Source organism: Heterodontus francisci, chromosome 30 (genome assembly GCF_036365525.1).
Source record: "Heterodontus francisci isolate sHetFra1 chromosome 30, sHetFra1.hap1, whole genome shotgun sequence".
Lineage (NCBI taxonomy): Eukaryota > Metazoa > Chordata > Chondrichthyes > Heterodontiformes > Heterodontidae > Heterodontus > Heterodontus francisci.
Window position 1 is genome coordinate 19,215,644 of NC_090400.1, and position 23,056 is coordinate 19,238,699.

A 23,056-nucleotide genomic window follows, 5' to 3' on the forward strand; every position below is an offset into this window, starting at 1 on the left:
TGGCAAATTGCCTGCTATACTCACAGAGTTTCAATGCCTCCCGGAGTTCCGTCGGCAGCCCTAGCTCACTGTACTGCTGTGGGGTCTCCTGCCAACATGCCCTTCACCTGAATCTTTAGCCACTCCAGATAAGCAATTAGCTCTTCTTTGTTCTCTCTTAGTGTGTTCTTCAGAAAAATATCAAACGTTGCCAAGATGTAATATTTCGTGATCTTCAGAAAAATATATCCCACCACTGCCGCCATATAATATTACTTGTTCCTTTGGTACGTGAACTATTGTAAGATTTACAGGACTCCAAGTAATATCAAAAGAATATGTCAATGTTTATTATAATGTAATTAGAACATATATATATATATATAAACACACATACACACAGCTACTTCGAGAGCCACATCTACACACATCTCACTCTGTCGGACTACACCCACAACTCTCTGGTCATGTGTGACGCAACATCACCTCCCCGGATGATATTTACTTACAGCCTCTGTAATCCACTGCAGATTATGTCACTGTCACTCTGTAATTGTTCCCTCAGAGGTGCATGATATTAGTCTCCAAACAATGCCAAACAGTATGGGGCATTAACTGTGTATTTTAATTCTAATCATAAACATTGATAACTTAGGAACGGATGCAACCAAGGTTTTCCTATTTTCATTTCATTAGCAATAATGGTCACATTGCAAATTGTAAATTAATGGATCACTGAATAAATTGACATCAACAACCAATGCTGGTCTATCTACCCAAAGTGCTTTTGTTTGTTTGTTTGCTCCTTTTTGCGAGGAGCAGCTTTGACAGAACGAGGTGCGGAGCGGACTTTCAGCTGAGCGGTCAATTTCAGTAAGTTACAAGTTAATCCCCTTTTGTTTCGGAGGACCAGGGGACTGCTGGGTAAGGGAAAACTATTTATTTGGGCAGTTTTAAAATCTTTGTCTTTTTGCGAGGAGCAGCTTTGACAGAACGAGGTGCGGAGCGGACTTTCAGCTGAGCGGTCAATTTCAGTAAGTTACAAGTTAATCCCCTTTTGTTTCGGAGGACCAGGGGACTGCTGGGTAAGGGAAAACTATTTATTTGGGCAGTTTTAAAATCTTTGTCTTTTTGCGAGGAGCAGCTTTGACAGAACGAGGTGCGGAGCGGACTTTCAGCTGAGCGGTCAATTTCAGTAAGTTACAAGTTAATCCCCTTTTGTTTCGGAGGATCAGGGGACTGCTGGGTAAGGGAAAACTATTTATTTGGGCAGTGGATACTGTTGGGGGGGACGACTTACCAGGGGTAAGCAATGCGGTGCAGGTCTCTGGCACAGAGTCTGTCCCTGTTGCTCAGAAGGGAAAGGGGAAGAGGAGCAGAGCATTAGTCATTGGGGACTCCATAGTTAGGGGAACAGATAGGAGGTTCTGTGGGAACGAGAGAGACTCACGGTTGGTGTGTTGCCTCCCAGGTGCCAGGGTACGTGATGTCTCCGATCGTGTTTTTGGGATCCTTAAGGGGGAGGGGGAGCACCCCCAAGTCGTGGTCCACATAGGCACCAACGACATAGGTAGGAAGAGAGATGGGGATTTAAGGCAGAAATTCAGGGAGCTAGGGTGGAAGCTTAGAGCGAGAACAACCAGAGTTGTTATCTCTGGGTTGTTGCCTGTGCCACGTGCTAGCGAAGAGAGGAATAGGGAGAGAGAGGAGTTGAACACGTGGCTGCAGGGATGGTGTAGGAGGGAGGGTTTTGGTTTCCTGGATAATTGGGGCTCTTTCTGGGGTAGGTGGGACCTCTACAAACAGGATGGTCTTCACCTGAACCAGAGGGGTACCAATATCCTGGGGGGGAGATTTGTTAGTGCTCTTCGGGGGGGTTTAAACTAAATCAGCAGGGGAATGGGAACCTAAATTGTAGTTCCAGTGTACAGGCTGTTGAGAGTAGTGAGGTAGGGGATAAGGTTACAGGGACGCAAGAGGGCACTGGCAAGCAAGAACCTGGTTTAAAGTGTGTCTACTTCAACGCCAGGAGCATCCGGAATAAGGTGGGTGAGCTTGCAGCATGGGTTGGTACCTGGGATCCTGATGTTGTGGCCATTTCAGAGACATGGGTAGAGCAGGGGCAGGAATGGATGTTGCAGGTTCCGGGATTTAGATGTTTCAGGAAGAACAGAGAAGAGGGTAAAAGAGGGGGGGGGTGTGGCATTGTTAATCAAGGAAAGTATTACAGCGGCAGAAAGGACGTTTGAGGACTCGTCTACTGAGGTAGTATGGGCCGAGGTTAGAAACAGGAGAGGAGAGGTCACCCTGTTGGGAGTTTTCTATAGACCTCCGAATAGTTCCAGAGATGTAGAGGAAAGGATAGCGAAGATGATTCTCGACAGGAGCAAGAGTAACAGGGTAGTGGTTATGGGGGACTTTAACTTTCCAAATATTGACTGGGAATACTATAGTTCGAGTACTTTAGATGGGTCTGTTTTTGTCCAGTGTGTGCAGGAGGGTTTTCTGACACAGTATGTGGACAGGCCAACCAGGGGCGATGCCACATTGGATTTGGTACTGGGTAATGAACCCGGCCAGGTGTTCGATTTAGATGTAGGTGAGCACTTTGGCGATAGTGATCACAATTCGGTTAGGTTTACCTTAGCGATGGGCAGGGACAGGTATATACCGCAGGGCAAGAATTATAGCTGGGGGAAAGGAAATTATGACGCGATTAGGCAAGATTTAGGATGTGTAGGATGGGGAAGGAAACTGCAGGGGATGGGCACAAACGAAATGTGGAGCTTATTCAAGGAGCAGCTAATGCGTGTCCTTGATAAGTATGTACCTGTCAGGCAGGGAGGCAGTTGTCGAGCGAGGGAGCCGTGGTTTACTCAAGAAGTTGAAGCGCTTGTCAAGAGGAAGAGGGTGGCTTATGTTAGGATGAGACGTGAAGGCTCAGTTAGGGCGCTTGAGAGTTACAAGCTAGCCAGGAAGGATCTAAAGGGAGGGCTAAGAAGAGCAAGGAGAGGACACGAGAAGTCATTGGCGGATAGGATCAAAGAAAACCCTAAGGCTTTCTATAGGTATATCAGGAATAAAAGAATGATAAGAGTTAGAACAGGGCCAATCAAGGATAGTAGTGGGAAGTTGTGTGCGGAATCAGAGGAGATAGGGGAAGCGTTAAATGAATATTTTTCGTCAGTATTTACAGTAGAAAAAGAAAATGTTGCCGAGGAGATTACTGAGATACAGCCTACTAGGCTAGATGGGATTGAGAGTCACAAGGAGGAGGTGTTAGCAATTTTGGAAAGAGTGAAAATAGATAAGTCCCCTGGGCCAGATGGGATTTATCCTAGGATTCTCTGGGAAGCCAGGGAGGAGATTGCAGAGCCGTTGTTGTTGATCTTTATGTCGTCATTGTCGACAGGAGTAGTGCCGGAGGACTGGAGGATAGCAAATGTTGTCCCCTTGTTCAAGAAGGGGAGTAGAGACAGCCCTGGTAATTATAGACCTGTGAGCCTTACTTCGGTTGTGGGTAAAATGTTGGAAAAGGTTATAAGAGACAGGATTTATAATCATCTTGAAAAGAATAAGTTCATTTGCGATAGTCAGCACGGTTTTGTGAAAGGTAGGTCGTGCCTCACAAACCTTATTGAGTTTTTCGAGAAGGTGACCAAACAGGTGGATGAGGGTAAAGCCGTGGATGTGGTGTATATGGATTTCAGTAAGGCGTTTGATAAGGTTCCCCACAGTAGGCTATTGCAGAAAATACGGAAGTATGGGGTTGAAGGTGATTTAGAGCTTTGGATCAGAAATTGGCTAGCTGAAAGAAGACAGAGGGTGGTGGTTGATGGCAAATGTTCATCCTGGAGTTCAGTTACTAGTGGTGTACCGCAAGGTTCTGTTTTGGGGCCACTGCTGTTTGTCATTTTTATAAACGACCTGGATGAGGGTGTAGAAGGGTGGGTTAGTAAATTTGCGGATGACACGAAGGTCGGTGGAGTTGTGGATAGTGTCGAAGGGTGTTGTAGGGTACAGAGGGACATAGATAGGCTGCAGAGCTGGGCTGAGAGATGGCAAATGGAGTTTAATGCGGAGAAGTGTGAGGTGATTCACTTTGGAAGGAGTAACAGCAATGCAGAGTACTGGGCTAATGGGAAGATTCTTGGTAGTGTAGATGAGCAGAGAGATCTTGGTGTCCAGGTACATAAATCCCTGAAAGTTGCTACCCAGGTTAATAGGGCTGTTAAGAAGGCATATGGTGTGTTAGCTTTTATTAGTAGGGGGATCGAGTTTCGGAGCCACGAGGTCATGATGCAGCTGTACAAAACTCTGGTGAGGCCGCACCTTGAGTATTGCGTGCAGTTCTGGTCACCGCATTATAGGAAGGATGTGGAAGCTTTGGAAAGGGTGCAGAGGAGATTTACTAGGATGTTGCCTGGTATGGAAGGAAGGTTTTACGAGGAAAGGCTGAGGGACTTGGGGTTGTTTTCGTTAGAGAGAAGGAGGAGGAGAGGTGACTTAATAGAGACATACAAGATAATCAGAGGGTTAGATAGGGTGGATAGTGAGAGTCTTTTTCCTCGGATGATGATGGCAAACACGAGGGGACATAGCTTTAAGTTGAGGGGTGAAAGATATAGGACAGATGTCAGAGGTAGTTTCTTTACGCAGAGAGTAGTAGGGGCGTGGAACGCCCTGCCTGCAACAGTAGTAGACTCGCCAACTTTAAGGGCATTTAAGTGGTCATTGGATAGACATATGGATGAAAATGGAATAGTGTAGGCCAGATGATCGGCGCAACATCGAGGGCTGAAGGGCCTGTACTGCGCTGTAATGTTCTAATTCTAAAAAAAAAAAAATTCTAAGAAGGGAGAGAGAAAATTGATTGTGGATTCATGCTAATTAATAAAAAGATTTAGGCTCTCACATCCAACAGTACATTCTTTAGTTAATTTATGGTTCAGTACTTCAATGACCTTGAAAACCTTCAGCCCGCTTGTAGTGACCTGCAAGACACTTTTGCCATTGCTAGCGTTTATGGATCTTCCCTCAACATTAGACAAATCCCAGCTTGTCTAACAAAGCTGGAATTTAGATGTCTGAGCAACTGCCTATGTTTGGATTTTTCAGTATTGACTCCTCGTACTCCACAATAGAATATTCACTGCCATTCTATAATGGGTCATTGAAATATCTGATAATAGCACCAACATAAAATGATAGACCTGGAAATTCATGGGGCCCTACCCCTCCAGCATATGTGTGATGGAGTGGAATCTGTGCACACCCTTGTCCTGTTCCAGACAGCCTGTCTCAAATCATGAAGATAGCGTTATTTGCATATCTGGGGTGGGTTGCTGGTACCTGGAAGATTGTATCAGCAGCTCCTGCAAAGCTTTGACCCAATCTCCCATTCCAAAGTAGAACGGTGCTATTGCCATTCCGCCTGAAGAGCTCCCAAAGCATTAAAGGGACGAAGGACATTTTTTGTTTCAAGTCTCTGGTTCTGACTGGAGCCACTCCAATGAATGTAATCAATCACCTCTGGGCTTCATTATCTTATTCCAATAAAATACTGGCCTTCAGAAGGCCTCAAAGTGACACGTCAGGTCTTTTAATAAGACAAATATTTGCAAAAAAAGGGACACATTTTTGTTTTGTCAGTTTTTTGTGAAATTTGGATCAGTGGATCAGGTTTATGTTATTGGGCTCAGTAAGTGATTCCAGCCAAATCTCACGAGTATGTCAACAGTCAATGCTGTCATAAAAATATACAGGGGGACATTACACATCATGCACACAGCATGAAAGTAACATATGCAGATGATAGCATATCCTTTTGTGCGATCAGCTCATTTTAATCAGTTCCATATGATCCACTGCGGATTGGTTGGTTTGCAGGGAGCATGAAGGGCTTGCAGGGCAGGGTATCTGGCAGGTCAGCTGTTCTTAAGCAACTGCTGCTCATAAATAAAGCTGAGTCGCACATTTCCTGATTAAAAGTTTTCCAACAGCACTTCAGTGTGACAGCAAGGAAGGAATGGGGGAGGAGGACTTCACCTGCTGAGGATACAGCTCTGGAAATGTTACTTCAATAGCTATTGAAGCAAAGCAGAATTGGTCTCTTTGGAGGTAAGGGCCTCCATCCAATGAGGATCTTTGTTCAAAATGTCTGAGTGGAGACGCCAGAATATGTTTATATATTATCCCATGTCAATAAGTTGTACGAGTAGATGTGGAAGAAATTTTTCAGACCTGTGAAAATTGTTAGGAGCACCTACACTTTTTGCTTACACTTCTCATATGGCCTTCTAATGAATGTCAATGACAGTTTGATGCTACTTCATTAAGGCAACATATGAAGCACTTTGGCTGTCTTTCAGTTGGTTGGCACATGCACATACATGTCTATGTCACTGCAGGGCACAGTTTTTTGCTGACACAGAAATATACTTCGAATAAAGTGTCCGCCCAAGAGCAGTGGCAGGACTTTTGTTGGTGTATGATCACCTTAAGAGTGTTGTCCCTTTAAGAACTCAGTGAGCTAAGTACCAGGATGTAGTCATGTGACTAGAAGCCACAGTTACTCTGCAACTGTAACACCCTTGATAAAGTTTTTGTAAATAGTTTTCTCTGTCGAATCTTCAACGACCTGGAATCTACACACCTCATTGTATTACTTAAGATAACACAATGAAACCCATGACACTTACCTCTGAGTTAGAATGTAGTGGGTTTGTAGTTATTTTTTATTCGTTTCATGGGATGTGGGCATCGCTGGCCAGGTCAGCATTTATTGCCCATCCCTAATTGCCCATGAGAAGGTGATGGTGAGTTGCCTTCTTGAACCACTGCAGTCCATGTGGGGTAAGTACATCCACAGTGCTATTAGAAAGGGAGTTCCAGAATTTTGATCCAGCGACAATGAAGGAACAGTGATATAGTTCCAAGTCAGGATGGTGTGTTGCTTGGAGGGAAACATGCAGGTGGTGGCGTTCCCACGCATCTGCTGCCCTTTTCCTTCTAGGTGGTAGAGGTCATGAGTTTGGAAGGTGCTGCCTGAGTAGCCTTGGTGCATTGCTGCAGTGCATCTTGTAGATGGTACACACTGCTGCCACTGTGCATGGGTGATGGAGGGAGTGCATGTTTGTGGGCGGAGTACCAATCAAGCGGGCTGCTTTATCCTGGATGGTGTCGAGCTTCTTGAGTGTTGTTGGAGCTGTACCCATCCAGGCAAGCGGAGAGTATTCCATCACACTCCTGACTTGTGCCTTGTAGATGGTGGACAGGCTTTGGGGAGTCAGGAGGTGAGTTACTCACCACAGGATTCCTAGCCTCTGTCCTGCTCTTGTAGTCACGGTGTTTATATGGCTACTCCAGTTCAGTTTCTGGTCAATGGTGACCATCAGGATGTTGATAGTGGGGGATTCAGCGATCGTAATGCCGCTGAATGTCAAAGGGAGATGGTTAGATTCTCTCTTGTTGGAGATAGTCATTTCCTGGCACTTGTGTGACGTGCATATTACTTGCCACTTATCAGCCCAAACCTGGATATTGTCCAGGTCTTGCTGCATTTCTACACGGACTGCTTCAGTATCTGAGGAGTCGTGAATGGTGCTGAACATTGTGCAATCATCAGCGAACATCGCCACTTCTGACCTTTTGATTGAAGGAAGGTCATTGATGAAGCAACTGTAATTGGTTGGTCCTAGGACACTACCCTGAGAGCTCCTGCAGTGATGTCCTGGAGCTGAAATGACTGACCTCCAACAACCACAACCACAACTTTTGTGCTGGGTACGATTCCAACAGCGGAGAGTTTTCCCCGGAATCCCATTGACTCCAGTTTTGCTCGGGCTCCTTGATGCCATACTTGGTCAAATGCTGCCTTGATGTCAAGGGCAGTCACTCTCATCTCACCTCTTGAGTTCAGCTGTTTTGTCCATGTTTGAATTAAAGATGTAATGAGGTCAGGAGCTGAGTGGCCCTGGCGGAACCCAAACTGAGCGTTACTGAGCAGGTTATTGCTTAGCAAGTGCTGCTTTATGGCACTGCCAATGACACCTTCCATCACTTTACTGATGATCGACAGTAGACTGATGGGGCGGTAATTACTGGATTGCATTTGTCCTGCTTTTTGTGTACAAGACATACCTGGGCAATTTTTCACATTGCCGGGTAGGTGGCAGTGTTGTAGCTGTACTGGAACAGCTTGGATAGTGGTGCGGTAAGTTCAGGAGCACAGGTCTTCAGTACTGTTGCCGGAATGTTGTCAGGGCCTACAGCCTTTGCAGTATCCTTCAGTCATTTCTTGATACCACGCGGAGTGGGTAGATGTAATGCAGAGTGCAGCCAGTGCCAAGTCCACGGCACCACATGTAGCTCAGCTGTATGGGGGTGCTGAGAATGATCAGAAAGTAACTGTAATAGGGGCCTCAATAGTTAGGAGAACAGCAGACATGTAATGGAACAGCAGAGGTGCCATTCTGTAGCTGCAGTCATAATTCCAAGATGGTCTGTTGTCTCCCTGGTGCCAGGGTTCAGGATGTCACTGAATGGTTAAAGAACATTCTGAAGGGGAAGTGTGAACAGCCAGAGGTTGTGGCACAAACGACATAGGTAGAAAGAGGGATGAGGTCCTGCAGGCAGATTTTAGGACGCGAGAAATTAAATTAATAAGCAGGACATCAACAGTACTAATCTCTGGATTGCTCCCAGTACCACGTAGTGAGAATAGAGATAGGAGAATAGAACAGATGAATTCATGGCTGGAGAGATGGTGCAGGAGGGAGGGCTTTGTATTCCTGGGACATTGGAACTAGCTCTTGGGGAGGTGAAACCTGTACAGGCCAGACAGGTTGCACCTCAGTAGAGCCAGGACCAATGTCCTTGTGAGGCAGTTTGCAAGTGCTGTGGAGTTTTAAGCTAACTTGGCAAGGGGATGGGAACCAGGATGTAGTATTAGAAAGGAGAAACAAGGTGCACAAAGGATTGGGAGAGACAGATAGCACTAGAGTAAGAAGTAGTAAGGTATTAGGTAGGGTCAGAGGGAATACAATAAGATCTAAATGAGGTTTACAGTGCATGTACATAAACTCACAAAACATGGTAAATAAGGTTGGTAAGCTGAATGCACAAATAGCCACAGAGCAATATGACGTAGTGGCAATAATGGAGACCTGACTCAAGCAAGGGCAGGACTGAACATAAATATTCTTGGATACAAGGTGTTTAGCAAAGACATGGAAGGAAAGAATAGGAAGGGTGGCAGTATTGTTTAAGGAGAATATTACAGTACTGGAGAATGAGAGGATGTCCTGGAGTCGTCATGGACAGAATCTATTTGGTTAGAGTTAAGAAACAACAGAGGTGCCATTACATTGCTGGATGTATTCTGTAGAAGATCAATTAGTGGCAAAGATATAGAGGAGCAATTTGCAGGGAAATTACAGAGGTGCAAGAATCATAATGAAATGACAATGGGGCCTTCAATTATCCTAATATAGACTGGGCTAGTAATAGTGTAAAGGGCAAAAAGAGTGACGAGTCTTTGATGTGTGTTCAGGCGGATTTTCTTGATCAGTATGTTTCTGGGCCAACAAGGAAGGAGACATTCCTGGATATGGTTCTGACGAATGAGGTGGGTCAAATGGATCAAGGGTCAGTTGGGCAACATTTAGGGAACCGTGATCATAGTATCTTAAGGTTTACATTAGCAATGCAAAAGGAGAAGCAATAATCTAGAGTAAAAATACTTAATTGGAGGAGGGCCAATTTCAGTGGGTTGAGAACAGATCTGTCCCAGATAAATTGGAATCAAAGACTGGCATGCAAAACTGTAAGGGAACAACGGGCTGACTTTAAAAAAGAAATGGGTCCGGTACAGTCACGGTACATTCGCACAAACAGAAAAGATAGGGCAACCAAAGCCAGAGCTCCCTGACTGATGAAACAGATAGAGAGTAAGATGAGGCAGAAAAAAGGTGCGTGTGACAGATGCCAGGTTGATAATACAAAGTGTGAACCAGGCTGAATATAGAAAGTTCAGACGGGAAGTGAAAAGATCATAAGAGGGGCAAAGAAAGAGTATGAGAAGAGACTGGTAGCTTACATAAAAGGGAATCCAAAGTGTTCTTGTAGGCATATAAATAGTAAAAGGATAATAAGAGGGGTGAGGCCAATTAGGGACCAGAAAGGACCTGTCATAGAGGCAGCAGGCATAGCTGAGCTACGAACTGCATCTGTCTTCACCAAGGAAGAAGATGCTGCCAAAGTCATAGTGAAAGAGGAGATAGTTAAAATACTGGATGGACTGAAAATGATAAAGATGACGAATTAGAAAGGCTGGTTGAGCTTAAAGTTGGTAAGTCACCAGGACGCTTCTGAGGATGCTGAGAGAAGTAAGCTCGAAAATTGTGGAGGTACTGGCCATTATCTTGTTTTTAGCCATTTTAGGGATGTGGGCATTGCTGGCTAGGCCAGCATTTATTTCCCATCCTTAATTCCCCTTGAGAAGGTGGTGCTGAGCCGCCTTCTTGAACTGCTGCAGTCCATGTGGTGCAGGTACACCCAGAATGCAGATAGGAAGGAAGTCCCAGCCACCGTGAAGGATCTGCTATATAGTTCCAAATCAAGATGGTGTGTAGCTTGGAGGGTGTCTTGCAGGTGGTGCTGTACCCAGGCATCTGCTACCCTTGCCCTTCTAGGTGGTAGAGGTCGCAGGTTTGGAATGTGCAGTCAAAGGAGCCTTGCGAATTGCTGCAGTGCCTTTTGTAGATGGTACACACTGTTGCCACTGTGCATCCATGGTGGAGGAAGTGAATGTTTGAGGTGGTGGATGGGGTGCCAATTTAGTGGGCTGCATTGTCGTGGATGGTGTCAAGCTTCTTGAGTGTTGTTGGAACTGCATTCATTCAAGCAAGCAGAGAGGATTCCATCACCATCCAGACTTGTGCCTTGCAGATGGCGGACAGGCTTTGGGGAGTCAGGAGGTGAGTTACTCACCACGGAATTCCCAGAATCTGACCTGCTGTTGTAGCCACAGTATTTATATGCATTTAAGTTTCTGGTCAATAGTAGCCCTCAGGATGTTGATGGTGAGGGATTCAGCAACAATAATGCTGTTGAATGTCAAGGGGCAATGATTAGATTATCTCTTGTTGGAGATGATCATTGCTTGGCACTTGTGTGGCATGAATGTTTCTTGCCACATCAGCCAAAGCCTGCATGTTGCTTTGCTGCATGTGGTCGCCGACTCCTTCACTATCTGAGAGGTTCTGAGTGGAACTGAATACTGCACAATCTTCAGTGACCATCCCCACTTCTGACTTATGATGGAGGGAAGATCGTTGATGAAGCAGCTGAAGATGGGTTGGGCCTCAGACACTACCCTGAGGAATTCCTGTAGTGATGTCCTGGGGCTGGGATGATTGGCCTCCAACATCTTCCTCTGTGCTAGGTATGACTCCAAGAGCTTTCAGTCTGATTCCCATTGACTTCAATTTTGCTAGGGCTCCTTGATGCCACACTTGGCCAAATGCTGCCTTGATGTCAAGGTCAATCACTCTCACCTCACTTCTAGAATTCAGCTATTTTGTCCATGTTTAGACCAAGGCTGTAATGAGGTCTGGAGCCGGGTCACCCTGGCAGAACCCAAACTGAGTACCAGCGAGCAGGTTATTGCTGAATAAGTGCTGCTTGATAGCACTGTCGATGACACCTTCCATCACTTTGCTGATGATTGAGAGTTGACTGATGGGGTGGTAATTGGCTGGATTGGATTTGTCCTGCTTTTTGTGGACAGGGCATACCTGGGCATTTTTTCACAGTGTCGGTAGATGCCTGAGCTGTAGCTGTACTGGAACAGCTTGGCTAGGGGCTCAGCTAGTTCTGCAGCACGTCTTCAGTACTACAGCCAGGATGTTGTTAGGACCCATGGCCTTTGCAGTATCCAGCGCGTTCAGCCGTTTCTTGATATCACATGAAGTAAATCGAATAGTCTGAAGACTGGCATCTATGATGGTGGGGATCTCAGGAGAAGGCCGATATGAATCATCTACTTGCACTTCTGGCAAATGCTTCAGCCTTGTCTTCTGCACTGACGTACTGGACTCCCCTATCATTCAAGATGTGGATGTTTGTGGAGCCTCTTCCTCCAGTTAGTTGCTTAATTGTCCACCACCATTCACAACTGGATGGGGCAGGACAGCAGAGCTTTGATCTGGTCCATTGGTTGTGGGATTGCTTTGTTCTTTCTATAGCATGCTGCTTCCGCTTTTTAGCAAACATGTAGTCCTGTGTTGTAGCTCCACCAGACTGGCATCTCATTTTTAGGTATGCCTGGTGCTGCTCCTGGCATGCTTTCCTACACTCCTCATTGAACCAGGATTGGTCCCCTAGCTTGATGGTAATGGCAGAGTGAGGGATATGCCGGCCTATGAGATTACAGATTATGGTTGAATACAATTCTGCTGCTGCTGATAGCTCACAGCACCTCATGGATGCCCAGTTGTGAGCTACTAGATCTATTCTGAGTCTATCCCATTTAGCATGGTGGTCGTGCCACACAACATGATGGTGGGTGTTCTCAGTGTGAAGACTGGACTTCTTAGGACTGTGTGGTGGTCACTCCTACCAATACTTTCAAGGGCAAATGCATCTGCGTCAGGTAGTTTAGTGAGGATGAGGTCAAGTTGGTTTTTCCCTCTTGTTGGTTCTTTCACCCTGCTGCAGATATATCCCACAGGATTTGGCCAACACAGTCAGTAGTGGTGCAACTGAGTCACTTTCGGTGAAAAACATTTTTTATGTAACGTGCGGTTAGAATCTGGAATGCACCTTAAATAGTGTTGGAGACAGATTCAGTTGTGGCTTTCAAAGGGGAACTTACACCTGAGGTATAAATGCACATCCCTCTGAAACCCCCTCAGAACCTCATCCAAAACCTGCAATTAGAGAGATGTACCCAACAGGAAACACATTCTCAGAATTCTGATATTTTTAGTTGCATAAAGATACATTTGGAAAACAGAAAGCTGACAAAAATCCCAACATGGAAAAAAATCAAGGCCACAATAGAAAACAGCAAAAAAAGGAATGAAAACAATGCCAATAAGCAATGAATAATGTATTGAAATAAATTTCTACAGGTAAGAATTGCAAAAATGGCATTCCCATTTGAGAGTACTATGTTCAATATGCCTGTAGGGGCTTTCAAATCAGTGCCAATTGAAAATGGATGATGAATGACTTCTGGAATTCCTGGCACTGAGCATGTGAAATGATGGCAACACTTTTCATCTATTTGCATAATTTTTAAGCTTTACTGAGGAAATTGCATGAAAAATGCAATTGCCCTCTGCTTTTAAATCATTACCTAGCCACAGAATAGCATGTTTCAGGTAAGAAACCATTCAACTGCATAATCAGACCCCTATTTTAAAATCAATATTAAACTAATTATTTGTAACTATTTAATTTTTTTAAAGGAGTCATGATGATAATATTTATTCTTTAAGGACTGCCAGATCAACTGTAAGTCAATTTGAAAGATTTGCCACCTCAAATTAAGCTGTGTGAATATTAGAGCTTGAATGCTCAACACACCTGTAGTAATTCCTTTGCCCGTTGTTTTAGCAGAAGGCATTAGCTCACTTATTTTGAACTGGTTAATTCCTCAATAAAATAACAATGGATTGGCATACAGAATCATAGAATGTTGCAACAAAGGAACAGGCCATTCAGCCCTGCAAGTCTTAACTGGTGGCCCTGCTGCATAACTTGAACATCAATGCTATTAAAACAGGGCAGCACAGTGGTGCAGTGGTTAGCACCGCAGCCTCACAGCTCCAGCGACCCGGGTTCAATTCTGGGTACTGCCTGTGTGGAGTTTGCAAGTTCTCCCTGTGTCTGTGTGGGTTTTCTCCGGGTGCTCCGGTTTCCTCCCACAGCCAAAAGACTTGCAGGTTGATAGGTAGATTGGCCATTATAAATTGCCCCTAGTATAGGTAGGTGGTAGGGGAATATAGGGACAGGTGAAGATGTGGTAGGAATATGGGATTAGTATAGGATTAGTATAAATGGGTGGTTAATGGTCGGCACAGACTCGGTGGGCCGAAGGGCCTGTTTTAGTGCTGTATCTCTAAATCAAAATCAAATCCAATTTCAAGGCTTTGTATTATAAATCTGGAACATATTTCTGTCACAGGTATTTCTGTTGAGGGAATAAAATCAATAGGATTTTACCTTTTTCTTCTGCTCCACTAAGAAAATAAGGCATATGGAGTTACTTATTTTTCATCAACTTTACCATAAAATGAAGATTGATTCAGGCTACTCACCTTCTGTCAGGGAGGATGGGCACCCTCCAGCCTTTCACTTGACTCAGTTTGCCATCTGATAATTCAATCTGCAGAGGAAGTTTTGGTACCCAAACTGTCAGCTCCAGTGGGGCACTCAAGTGTTCATAGTTGAAAATAATCCGGGCATTCATTGAGCCTTGAGATTCCTTGCCACTCACAAACACATAATCACATCCTTTGGAGACCTGCGAGAAAACAGGAAAGTTTGAATCAACAGAAATCTGCACAAAGAGGAATTCTGGATCAAGTGATTAATTTACAGTCCAGAAGTATCCAATAATCAATCCTAATATAAATATAATATAAATAATCTAAATCTCATAATGTTTGACAATGTATAGCTAGCACAAACACAAGCAATAGTTTCATTTGGTTTTGAATGTTACAAGATACTTTCTTAATTTCAAAGCTGATGAGGAGAACACTGGCATTGATGTAAACCTTTCTACATTTTTACCCATAATTCCAAATGACTGAATCTCTTCAGAAAACTTGGGTCATTCCAACAGAATGTGTAACAATTAGACAAATAACAAAAAGCTTGCCAGTAGAATTTGAAAACTGGAAGCCCTAACTTTATAAACTTGGAAGGCAATAAGGTGCGCTAACTTGACCAAGTTCATATGCTCATATAAAAAGACATTCACTACAACTAAAGCACTGCCTATCCTAACACCTCTGACTGAGCCAATAGAACACACCCTTCTTCTGTGAAGTACTCCAACTAGTGGCTTGGTTAAGGACAGAAAGAAACAACGTTTATGTACTATAATCAAGCAATGTAATGCTACGATATTTGTATAAAACTTGCCTTGTGATTCTTAATCAAATCGACACAATAGAGATTTATAAGCACTAAAACTGATTAAATTTTGTACAGACTAAACCACCCAACATCAACGTATCTTATTAAAATATTTAAGCTGCAAAGAGTTTTTAAATCTAAACCTAAAACTAATGCAGCACTGTACTTTTTAGATTTAATATCTGTCCCATCTGATATGCAGTAGTTTGAAACAGGTGGAAAAGCTACTTGAAGCAGTCTCACTTTGGAGTAGAATTTATAATTGGCACTATTCTTACATGAATAACACTCTTGTATCAAAAATAACACTCTTGTACCAAATTCCTCTTGGTAGTACTTAATGCTGGGGAGTGCCTGATTGAAGGATTTAAGCTGATTAACAATAATGATCAGGAATTTGGATTTAGTTATTGTGGAGGAGGTAATCTCAGGACTCGAACAGTCAGGCTGTGGTGGAGGTGGGGTATGGGGTTCTGCTACAGTGAAGGCACTGGGCCTGATAATATGATTTACATTACACAGGATAAAACATTGTATCCTCTGACTAACTGGGAGATCTGGTGGTAATAGTACTTGAAACGTTTTGTACCGATTGCACTTGAAAGTGACACAAATGCCAAGTTTCTGTCAGACTGATATCTGCTTGGTTCAAGCATAATATTTATAAAACAGCATCATATCCAAGTTGAACAAAGAATGCTGTACGAATAAACTAGTGGAAGCTAAAAGTTGTTACCAAAAGAGGCAGTAAAGTGCTTCTAACTGTCCTCAGCTGTGCTTAATCACACCAATTAGACCTGAGCATAGAGGTTCTTCTTGGTCCTCCTGGAGTAACTCAGGCAGAAGGCATTTGAAACTTCTTTGGGAGCTGTTCTCCACTTTCATTTTATCCCCACCACTTCCAGGATTTCCTGCTGGGTGTGGGAGGGGACATATGACATGTCTGCTGATATAGGTGCAGGTTATGTAAATGATGGAAATACAATATCTGAAATATTTTCTGTCATTTGCACCAAAGTAACATTGGATGGTAAATCACCGCTGGTGTGTAGAGCTGAAATGGGTGCTGAAGGTAACGTTTAAAATTTGTCATGAAAAACCTACATACCAAATGGGAAATATTAATTTCATCAGTTGGGACCTTGCCTGTGACTTTTACTGGAAATTGTTACAAATAACTTTTAAAATGAAAAGCTGGCAGCCAAGATGGCCACTGCATTTTATATATGAAATACCAACGGAATAGACTGCTGACAGCATGACTGATTCAACTTAGCCAGAACAATGGGGTGCTCTCTGATTAAATTATCTGAAATGGCTTTATCACTACGGTCGTCAAGAGGAGTAAAGCCTTGAATATCAGAGAAGCTACCAGAAGAACATCATTAAAAACAAAATGAGGTTTGGGAATGTCATGTGACTGCTTGTGCAGCTCTGGAGAGACTAAGCTTTGACTGAGAAAGCAGAACAGTAACTGTAAGCCATCAATGGAGCAGCTCTCTCTCTCTCTCACTCTCCAGAAAAGATCCAGAGATGCCTTGGCTGCAACTGCTAAAGCCTCGAACCTACAGACCAGCACAGCCAACAACTAGGGGACAAGGATCAAATGCCCTCTTCTGCCTTCCGGAACCTGAGAAGCAACCCCGCAACCGTGCACGTGGCCCAGCGAGAACTTCAGCTCAACAATTTCAACTAAGGACTCTGGGCTTGATATTCAGTATTTAAATTCCATTTTTCCAGACTCTACTCCAACCACCAAAGCTGTTTTCCCTCTGTAATTTATTTGTGTGTGTGTGATTCTCATGTGAATGTGTGCATGGATGTGTAGTGTATTTTAGTAATTTTTAACCAGTTTAGAGTGTTAAGAATAATAAACTTACATCTTTCTTGTTTAAACTCAAGAAAACCTATCTGATTGGTTCTTTTGCAATTGCATTAGAGGAACAGGAACAAGCACTCACTGAGGTGATAAGTTCAATCACTGTCTAAGAAGGATAAAGCCTGTTGCAGTCAAACTAGAGAAGGGGCAAAAGGGGAAGCCTGAGACCCCTTCCTCACCTGGCCGTAAACAAATTGAAATGGCCAAAATTAGTAGACTGATCAATAACATAGGTTAAGGTGTTATTTTCAGAGTCTTCAAATTTTTACAATGCGGCAGAGAACCTACCAACCATGTGACACCAATTTATGCCCCACTTCTGACACAGCAATTCCTGCACCCTTTCCACATAGCAATTTATGCCCTTCCCCCACCTGCCACCAACTTACATCCTCCAAAGTGCCACCAATTTATGACCTTCCTTTGCAACAGCAATTTATGCTCCCTTTCCCACATGACAGAAAATTATGCCCCTTCCAGATGACACCAACCTATGCCGATTCTCCCTCCACCACCCCCATGAACTTTCTAGCAGGTTCCTGCTTAAAAGTGCAAATTACCTTCAGGACAGAAAATTAGCCAGGATGACAGGTACATCTTGGTGGTGAGCGGAAGTCTCACCTCACCAAAGATGTGCAGGGTTTCTTCAAAAAGTGGAAGATTGTGGCTCTTATGTCCAAGTTCAACACAAGTCCATTTCAACAGCAACATAATACAATGAGATGGATTTTGCAAAAGAAGTAATGGTGAGCCTAACTGTGCTCACCATTATTAAAGTGTAAATTGATAGCAACTTCCAGCAACCGCATATGTGCGGTTAAAAGCGTAAATCAGGAAGTTGCTGTCTGAGTTGCCATTCTCCTTCATAAGCTTAGCAATAACAGTACCTCACTGAGAGATCTGGCATTGAGATGCATGGAATGGCATGAAGTTGCTGTATTTATGTAATATATACATGCTAAACTCACCAGGAAAAGTTAGGGCTTGTCCGTTCCAGTGCAAGTAAATTTTGAATGACATGATAAGTCTTAATTACTGCCAAACAATCCCTCAGGCATTGAAAATTAATTTTTACAAATGTGAGGTCTCATTCCATCAGATTTTAATAATTGACGAACATTTAAAATTATATTAAAAAATTAAGTAACTTTTTTTCCTTCTGCTTTTAATCTTATCTTTTTGTTTCTTTATCTGACTTTGTGTACATGATTTAACATAGAATTAACTATTCTAACTGACACTTCCCAGTTCAGACTTGCGTTCCTCATTAATGACTTTTCAATCCGATCAGTTAGGGAGATACACAGTCATTTACCTTTCTCACACGGCCCTGTAGAGAGTGTTGTGCTGAAATGGCTTTCTAATCACAGCAAGTTCCAGTGCAACATCCCATTCAATATCTGCAGGCCAGTGTAAGTGTAATGAACAGCTTGCATCATTTGTTCGCCGCTGATAGCCGATGTGTTTTTTAGCTCTCCCTTGGTGAATCCTTGTTCACTGCTTTCCAATTATAAAGCAAAGAAATGAGCGCAAACAGGCTTTCTTAGGTTTAAAGAAGAAAGGGGACATTTTATTAAACTTAAACTCTAATTCGGTTAACGCCTACAGATACACAATGGCCCACGCTAGCATGCATATGCGATACACACATGCAGATAAGGATAGAAAAGTGTAGAAGAAAAAATAAAGTGGAAAAGTTTGAGGCAATCTCTGAGGAGGGCTTTTTGTTACTGTGCTTCCAGCTCACTGTACAGTCCTTGATTGAAGGTATGGTCTTGCTTTTCATTGGGGCCCAGTATTCTTCTTAAATCTTGTTCACTGTAGGAGATTTTTCTCTCTTGGAGTTCATGTGTCTTCAATGGGTCTTGGAGTTCAGTGAGAAAGAGATGGGAGCAGACAGGAGAGGCTCTTTTCAATCCGGGAGCTTTCTGACAGTTCAAACACTGTTTCTACAATTTAAAACTCCCTAAGTTGGCCAGCAGGGTGGTCTCGTGACCAACTGGTTTCATCAGGTCTGTTCTGTGTATTGTATGGGGGCAGGGGACAGCTCGTTTGTTCCAACACTGTCTGCTAATATTCAAAAATGTCTTTCCAGCCAGGGGCCTGGCAATTCCTTGGAACAGCTTCTTCCCAGCAAAAATTTGAAATTTAATGTCCATGTGGTGAAATTAATGTGCCTCATTCTTGGCAGGTGTGGGCCTGCATGACACACATTACTCACATATAAACTTACCTTTTTGTTTTGGCAGTTTCTTTTTGCAGCGGCGACAGGGAGAGCGAGGTGGCAGCTGGGTAAGTGAGTTTACAACTTATATAAACTTACCTTTTTGTTTTGGCGGTTTCTTTTTGCAGCGGCGACAGGGAGAGCGAGGTGGCAGCTGGGTAAGTCAGTTTACAACTTATATAAACTTACCTTTTTGTTTTGGCGGTTTCTTTTTGCAGCGGCGACAGGGAGAGCGAGGTGGCAGCTGGGTAAGTCAGTTTACAACTTATATAAACTTACCTTTTTGTTTTGGCGGTTTCTTTTTGCAGCGGCGACAGGGAGAGCAAGGTGGCAGCTGGGTAAGTGAGTTTACAACTTATATAAACTTACCTTTTTGTTTTGGCGGTTTCTTTTTGCAGCGGCGACAGGGAGAGCGAGGTGGCAGCTGGGTAAGTCAGTTTACAACTTATATAAACTTACCTTTTTGTTTTGGCGGTTTCTTTTTGCAGCGGCGACAGGGAGAGCAAGGTGGCAGCTGGGTAAGTGACTTTACAACTTATATAAACTTACCTTTTTGTTTTGGCGGTTTCTTTTTGCAGCGGCGACAGGGAGAGCAAGGTGGCAGCTGGGTAAGTGAGTTTACAACTTATATAAACTTACCTTTTTGTTTTGGCGGTTTCTTTTTGCAGCGGCGACAGGGAGAGCGAGGTGGCAGCTGGGTAAGTAAGTCCTATATATTTGGGCAGCGGCTGAACCCGAGACACTACACCTGTAGTGTCTCCCACCCGCCCTCCTCCTCTAACCAAAAAAAAAGGACTCGGTGGTGTACACATAAGGTAAGGCTTTTTCTATTTATTTTTTTTTCGTGTGATTGGTCAAAACTTTTCGTTCCTTTTTCGTTTATCTAAGTTAAGACTAACTTAAGCTTAAGATTGAAAATGGCAGGAGATCTCAGACCCGTGTTATGCTCCTCATGCTCAATGTGGGAGCTCAGGGACACGGCTGATGTCCCTGACTCCTTCACGTGCTGGAAGTGTGTCCAGCTGCAGCTCTTGTTAGATCGCATGACGGCTCTGGAGCTGCGGATGGACTCACTTTGGAGCATCCGCGATGCTGAGGAGGTCGTGGATAGCACGTTTAGCGAATTGGTCACACCGCAGATTAGGATTGTTGAGGGTGAAAGGGAATGGGTGACCAAAAGGCAGAGAAAGAGCAGGAAGGCAGTGCAGGTGTCCCCTGCGGTCATCTCCTTCCAAAACAGGTATACCGTTTTGGATACTGTTGAGGGAGATGGCTCACCAGGGGAAGGCAGCAGTAGCCAGGTTCATGGCACCGTGGCTGGCTCTGCTGTTCGGAAGGGCGGAAAAAAGAGTGGAAGGGCTATAGTCATCGGGGATTCGATTGTAAGGGGAGTAGATAGGCGGTTCTGTGGTCGAAAACGAGACTCCCGAATGGTATGTTGCCTCCCAGCTGCACGGGTCAGGGATGTCTCAGATCGGCTGCAGAACATTCTGAAAGGGGAGGGTGAACAGCCAGTTGTCGTTGTGCACATAGGCACCAATGATATAGGTAAAAAACGGGATGAGGTCCTACAAGCAGAATTTAGGGAGTTAGGAGCCAAGTTAAAAAGTAGGACCTCAGAGGTAGTAATCTCAGGATTGCTACCAGTGCCACGTGATAGTCAGAGTAGAAATGAAAGAATAGTCAGGATGAATGCGTGGCTTGAGAGATGGTGCAGGAGGGAGGGGTTCAGATTTTTGGGACATTGGGACCGGTTCTGGGGGAAGTGGGACTATTACAAATTGGACGGTCTACACCTGGGCCGGACTGGAACCAATGTCCTTGGGGGTGCTTTTGCTAACGCTGTTGGGGAGGGTTTAAACTAATGTGGCAGGGGGATGGGAAGCAAATGAGGTCAGTGGACCGTAAAGAGGTAGTAGCTAAAGCCTGTAAGGAACTAGATAATGAAGGCAGCGTGACTAAGGGAAAGAGTAGACAGGGAGCAGATGATGAACGCAAAGGGACTGGTGGTCTGAGGTGCATTTGTTTTAATGCAAGAAGTGTAGTAGGTAAGGCAGATGAACTTAGGGCCTGGATTAGTACCTGGGAGTATGATGTTATTGCTATTACTGAGACTTGGTTGAGGGAAGGGCATGATTGGCAACTAAATATCCCAGGATATCGATGCTTCCGGCGGGATAGAGAGGGAGGTAAAAGGGGTGGAGGAGTTGCAGTACTGGTCAAAGAGGATATCACAGCTGTGCTGAAGGAGGGCACTATGGAGGACTCGAGCAGTGAGGCAATATGGCCAGAACTCAGAAATAGGAAGGGTGCGGTAACAATGTTGGGGCTGCACTACAGGCCTCCCAACAGCGAGTGTGAGATAGAGGTACAAATATGTAAACAGATTATGGAAAGATGTAGGAGCAACAGGATGGTGGTGATAGGAGATTTTAATTTTCCCAACATTGACTGGGATTCACTTAGTGTTAGAGGTCTAGATGGAGCAGAATTTGTAAGGAGCATCCAGGAGGGTTTTCTAGAGCAGTATGTAAATAGTCCAACTCGGGAAGGGGCCATACTGGACCTGGTGTTGGGGAATGAGCCCGGCCAGGTGGTTGAAGTTTCAGTAGGGGACTACTTTGGGAATAGTGATCACAATTCCGTAAGTTTTAGAATACTCATGGACAAAGACGAGAGTGGTCCCAAAGGAAGAGTGCTAAATTGGGGGAAGGCCAACTAGACCAAAATTCGGCAGGAGCTGGGGAATGTAGATTGGGAGCAGCTGTTTGAAGGTAAATCCACATTTGATATGTGGGAGGCTTTTAAAGAGAGGTTGATTAGCATGCAGGAGAGACATGTTCCTGTGAAAATGAGGGCTAGAAATGGCAAGATTAGGGAACCATGGATGACAGGTGAAATTGTGAGACTAGCTAAGAGGAAAAAGGAAGCATACATAAGGTCTAGGAGGCTGAAGAAAGACGAAGCTTTGAAAGAATATCGGGAATGTAGGACCAATCTGAAACGAGGAACTAAGAGGGCTAAAAGGGGTCATGAAATATCTTTAGCAAACAGGGTTAAGGAAAATCCCAAAGCCTTTTATTCATATATAAGGAGCAAGAGGGTAACTAGAGAAAGGACTGGCCCACTCAAGGACAAAGGAGGAAAGTTATGCGTGGAGTCAGAGAACATGGGTGAGATTCTAAACGAGTACTTTGCATCGGTATTCACCGAGGAGAGGAACATGACGGATGTTGAGGTTAGGGACAGATGTTTGCTTACTCTAGGTCAATTCGGCATAAGGAGGGAGGAAGTGTTGGGTATTCTAAAAGGCATTAAGGTGGACAAGTCCCCAGGTCCGGATGGGATCTATCCCAGGTTAGTGAGGGAAGCGAGAGAGGAAATAGCTGGGGCCTTAACAGATATCTTTGCAGCATCCTTAAACACGGGTGAGGTCCCGGAGGACTGGAGAATTGCTAATGTTGTCCCCTTGTTTAAGAAGGGTAGCAGGGAAAATCCAGGTAATTATAGACCGGTGAGCCTGACGTCAGTGGTAGGGAAGCTGCTGGAGAAGATACTGAGGGATAGGATCTATTCCCATTTGGAAGAAAATGGGCTTATCAGTGATAGGCAACATGGTTTTGTGCAGGGAAGGTCATGTCTTACCAACTTAATAGAATTCTTTGCGGAAGTGACAAAGTTGATTGATGAGGGAAGGGCTGTAGATGTCATATACATGGACTTCAGTAGGGCGTTTGATAAGGTTCCCCATGGTAGGCTGATGGAGAAAGTGAAGTCGCATGGGGTCCAGGGTGTACTAGCTAGATGGATAAAGAACTGGC

At 44.2% G+C, this 23,056-nt stretch overlaps 1 protein-coding gene across 1 annotated transcript in view; it reads right to left on the reverse strand.

The window, feature by feature from the left end:
* tmem132e (transmembrane protein 132E) overlaps window positions 1–23,056 on the reverse strand; it is a 679,389-nt gene that overhangs the window by 129,527 nt on the left and 526,806 nt on the right. Inside the window, exon 6 of the mRNA XM_068009881.1 lies at window positions 14,307–14,512. Within this exon, the coding sequence (XP_067865982.1) occupies window positions 14,307–14,512 (206 nt within the window). The remainder of the gene's footprint in view (window positions 1–14,306; window positions 14,513–23,056) is intronic.